The 4,239-nt window shown below is 56.5% G+C and overlaps 2 protein-coding genes across 3 annotated transcripts in view; both read right to left on the bottom strand.

Moving 5' to 3' along the window:
• Positions 1 to 6: 6 nt before the first annotated feature.
• The window catches only part of LOC102378646, a 15,936-nt gene continuing 11,703 nt past the window's right edge, over positions 7 to 4,239 (bottom strand). For both annotated transcript variants that reach the window (XM_025217018.1, XM_025217019.1), the window contains exon 3: positions 7 to 765. The gene's annotated coding sequence lies outside the window, so the exon portion shown is untranslated. The remainder of the gene's footprint in view (positions 766 to 4,239) is intronic.
• On the bottom strand, positions 668 to 2,388 carry LOC102378405. Its single transcript, XM_025217002.1, has 2 exons — positions 2,282 to 2,388; positions 668 to 1,707 (listed from the first exon to the last, which is right to left on the bottom strand). The coding sequence occupies exons 1-2, from the start codon at positions 2,304 to 2,306 to the stop codon at positions 668 to 670; spliced, it is 1,065 nt and encodes a 354-aa protein (XP_025072787.1). The 5' UTR covers positions 2,307 to 2,388.

A 4,239-nucleotide genomic window follows, 5' to 3' on the forward strand; every position in this document is an offset into this window, starting at 1 on the left:
TTAGTTTTATAGACTTTTGGTAGTTATTAAAGCAAGCCTTCCTGCTATTAATCAACCGAGTGTTGTGTCAATTCTTAAAGCACTCATTTTTAAAACCCATTTTTAAATGCAATAGTGGTAGCATGAATTGTTCCCAGACCTGCAGCAATTAATCCTGACACCATTCCCCCACTGCCAAATTTCTTCCCTCATGGGGAGTCCTGTGTGCTAAGTGACATGGCCCCACCTGCCAGACCATACTGGTGTACAGGGTGGACCTGTGGCCAGATCTGGCACACGGTGTTGCTCCACAGCAGGATCCAACACACAGGGCCAGGTCAGAGTACTGGATTGCACCCATGAACCGCCCCTGCATGGTGATGTCATGCCGGATCTGGCTTGCGGACTGACCCCGTGTCACTCGCCCAGCCTACAGGCCCAGAAGGTAGAGCACCACTGGTTAAAATTAATCCAGTGAAAAGGGAATCAGACGAAAAGTGAATAGCTTAAAATGGCAGAGCCTGGAACATAACCCAGGAGTACCCTGAGTCCAGCACCTGCCTTCTAGGCCAGGTATAGAAAAGATGCAGCCAGAAGTGCTAGCTTTGTACTTCTACACCTGCTGTGCCCACCATGATGGGATCGACCTGATCTGGGCCCACACACTCTAACAGTGTGGGTACCTGGTTTACGTCAGTGCGAGGGGAGAGCCCAGTGGGCACTGCCTGTCCTGCACCACCTGGGAATTTGGTCCCAGTGGCTCTGATAGAGCCACAGCAAATTCACCACAGTGGGGATCTGGCCCCATGACGCCAAATGCCAACCCTACTCCCCCGACCGGCTGCTCCCAGTACTGGACCGTCCCATTGCCATCGGCATACACATTCATCTTTCTGTGCCCCTCCCCAGAGACGAAGGTCAGTTCGGCGCCCCCACACGTCACCACCAGCTGAGCGTCCCACAGCAGGCACTCCAGCTCCCGTGAGACCTCCTGCACTGCCCGCTCCAGGCACTGTCCCACCAGCTCCGGGGCCCTACGGAAGGTGAGGTCCTGCTGCACACTTAGCAGGCTGGTGAGATTGAGGGGGAACTGTCTGAGCTTCAGCCTGGACACGTAGGCCTCAGTGCTGTTGACTTGAATGTTGTACTTTGCCTTGCCAGCGATCCAGGCCACCTGGATCTGGGCCTGCCCCTTCCCAGACTGGAAAGCCTGGGCTGTCCCATTACAGTCCAGCATCAGCCGGGCGTTGCTCTGCACCATGGCCGGCTCCCGGCGGAACTCGCGCAGCGCCACGTCCAGGCAGTCCCGGTAAGCCCCCGGGCGCTGGGCCTGGCTCCGGGCTCTCAGCAGGCTCCCGACGCTCAGCTCCTGGGGACGGGGCGGCTCTGGGTGCCTGCAGGGCGTGGTCTGCCCACAGCGCCCGATGACCATTGTGCTCTGGTGCCTGTACGGGCTTGACAAGAACCATGTCTGATCAAGCAGAGCCAACATGACGATCAGGAGAATGCAAAACAGAAACCACACAGAGCATTGCCAAGTGAGAGGAGCCAGGCCTCGCACCCACGTCGGTGCTGCAGGCACCTGGCAACAGGATGCCCAGGCTCCCCTGACTCTCCCGAAGACTCCTGTGTGCTTCTCTTTGGAGGAGCTTCCACAGGGACCACGCTCCTGCCCAGGCACCAGCAGGGGCTCTGACAGGCTCTCGTCGTCCTTCATCCTGGCGAGAGCTGGGAGAGCAGAGGGGGAGTGAGGAGTGCAGGTAGGGTGACAACGAACCGGGGCACCCACACGCTCCTCCCCAAGCTCCCACACCTAACCTGCCACACTCTCCTCCCACCTCCAAGCTTATATTTGCCACCTGGGTAGTGCAGGAGTCGCAGGTGTTTCTCTGGGGTTCGGCTAGACACCTAACCCAGAACTGCAGGGCAAGCCCTCCTGCTAAAGCAGAGCGCAGGCAGGCAGACCCCTGTGCCTAGGCTCCCTGCAAACACCCCAGTTCTTACCAGGTCTGGTGGCCCTGCAATTTGCCTGGGGGAGACACCCCAGGAGTCCCGACATGCAGCACTAGCTCACTGCACTCCCTTCCCCTTTCCTCCCAAGCGGGGCCGAGAGCCCAGCTCCTTCCTCTAATGGCTGTTGGGTCTCTGCAGCGCCGCACTCCCGGCCTGTCTCTGGCGCCAACAACAGCTGCGCTCTGCTGTGGCTGAAAGCACAACAGACTGGGAGGGAGGCACGGGCAGCGCAGAGAGGGGAGGGCAGCGGGTTGGGGAGCTCCAGCATGGCTGGGGGGCTGCTACTTACCCCTGCCTCTGCCCATGAGCTGCATGTAGGGCTGCCTGGACCTCTGATCCGTGCAGCAGTGTCACGAGAGCAGGACCTGGCCCCTGATGGACATCCTTCTCCGAAACACACCCAGAAGGGGAGGGACTCCATCCAGGCTGTTCGGTTTCGGTTCTCAGTTCTTTGCTGTGGGAGGGGGGAGAGCCCTTTGGGAGCAAGTGAGCTAAGACTGAAGGCAGGGAGCTGGGCATGCTCCCTTACGTGTGCTGAAGCTGCTGCCCTTTCCGAATCAGCTCCCAGCTTCACCCAGGGGCTGGGGACAGCAAATTTGAGGCCTGAACTGGGCAAAAAAGAGGGAGAAAGACAAACAGAATAGAAGAGGTCTGCAAGCTAGGGCCCAGCTGCCTGCAGGTAAGTTTATCGGGGAGAACGGCTCCTGCCACTGGATGCACTCGCAGAGAGTTGGACACGGGGGAGCACTAGGGTGACCACACATCCCTGTCTGAGTGGGACAGTCCCACAATGGGAACCTCAAGTCCCGGTCCCAGGTTGCATGACTGTGGGACAGCATTTGTCCTGGATTTGCAGCATCATGCAGGGATGGGGAAGCGGCAGGTTCCCCCTTGCAGAAGGGCAGTGCTCCAGTCTGCTAGGGGCTGCCAGGAGCAGGATACAGGGGGGACCATGCATGTGCCCACCCGCACACTTCCACATGGCCAGGAATACAGCTGGGCAGTTAGGGTAAGTCTATGGGAGGGGTGGAGGTAAAGGCGGGGGAGGAGGGAGGTAGATGGAGGCCCCCATGGTGAGGGAGGGAATGGGGCAGGGGCTGGGGGCACTTCCCAGCCAGACCAGTGCTTGGGGCTGGGCAGGGGTTGGGATGGAGCTGCAGCTGGCTCGTCCAGGGAGTGGGGCATGGAAGGCATGTCCCCCCCAAGATTTGTGTGTGAGGCGGGGCAGATGCGGCTGCTCCATGCAGGCTTGTGTTGCCCTGTGGGGTCAGGCCAACTCTCAGGATCTCAATATTGTGCTGTTAGACAGGAAGGTGTGACACAATTGCACATATACAAACACACAAGTCAATTATGTGCATATACACACACACTACCGACTCAGGCACATACACATCCAAACCAGCCTAGGCACATGCATACCTAGCACCAATTCAAGCACGTGCACACTAAAAATTAGACAAAAAACAATTGCCAGTACCCGCACACTCAGTACACATACACAGATCACTAATTTGTATATCATGCACACAATGAGATGTGTATATATATGTGTATACACACACACACTCACCAGTTCACACACATACAACCCACCTACACATACATAAAGGTAAGTTCCTAACTTGTATGGTATAGGTATATGTGTGTACTTGGGATACTTGGGGGAAGGTTAAGGTGAGAGAAAGAGAGTTTAAGTGTCGGGAGTGAAAGTTGCCAGAACCAGAATTAGAATTGGTGGACTACAGAAAAGTTGACTGAGGACCTGAGGCTTGGGTTTACTTAAAATCAAGTGGCCCCAGGGTTACTCGAGGTCACTGGTGCATGGGAGGGAAGAAAAAAAAAGAAGCCTGATGGCAAGGAGGAGACAACCAGGAAAGAGCGAGAGACAGAAACCTGGGAGCTTGGGGTTGGAAACTGAGGCAGACAGCTGAGATACTGGGTGGGGGGCAAATAAGTGGTGGCAAGGAAGAGACAGCCAGGAAAGAAACTGAGGCAGAAACCTGGTTGCTCAGGGGGAAAGGCAGTGGGGATAAGACGGTAGCAAAGAAACAGGGGCGGTTGGAGGCAGAGAGGAGCTCAGGACAGGTGTTGGAGGTGGCGGTGAGTCAGAAGCAGGAGAGGGAGAAATGAGACAGAAATTAGAGGGGCGAGGAGCAGAGATTGGAGCGGGGCTGAACCATAGTAAAGCACAACCCAACTCAGGGGTCCAAATAACAGGTTTATTAAACAGACAACATGCTACAC

The sequence above is a fragment of the Alligator sinensis genome, unplaced genomic scaffold, assembly GCF_000455745.1.
Source record: "Alligator sinensis unplaced genomic scaffold, ASM45574v1 scaffold1208_1, whole genome shotgun sequence".
NCBI lineage: Eukaryota > Metazoa > Chordata > Crocodylia > Alligatoridae > Alligator > Alligator sinensis.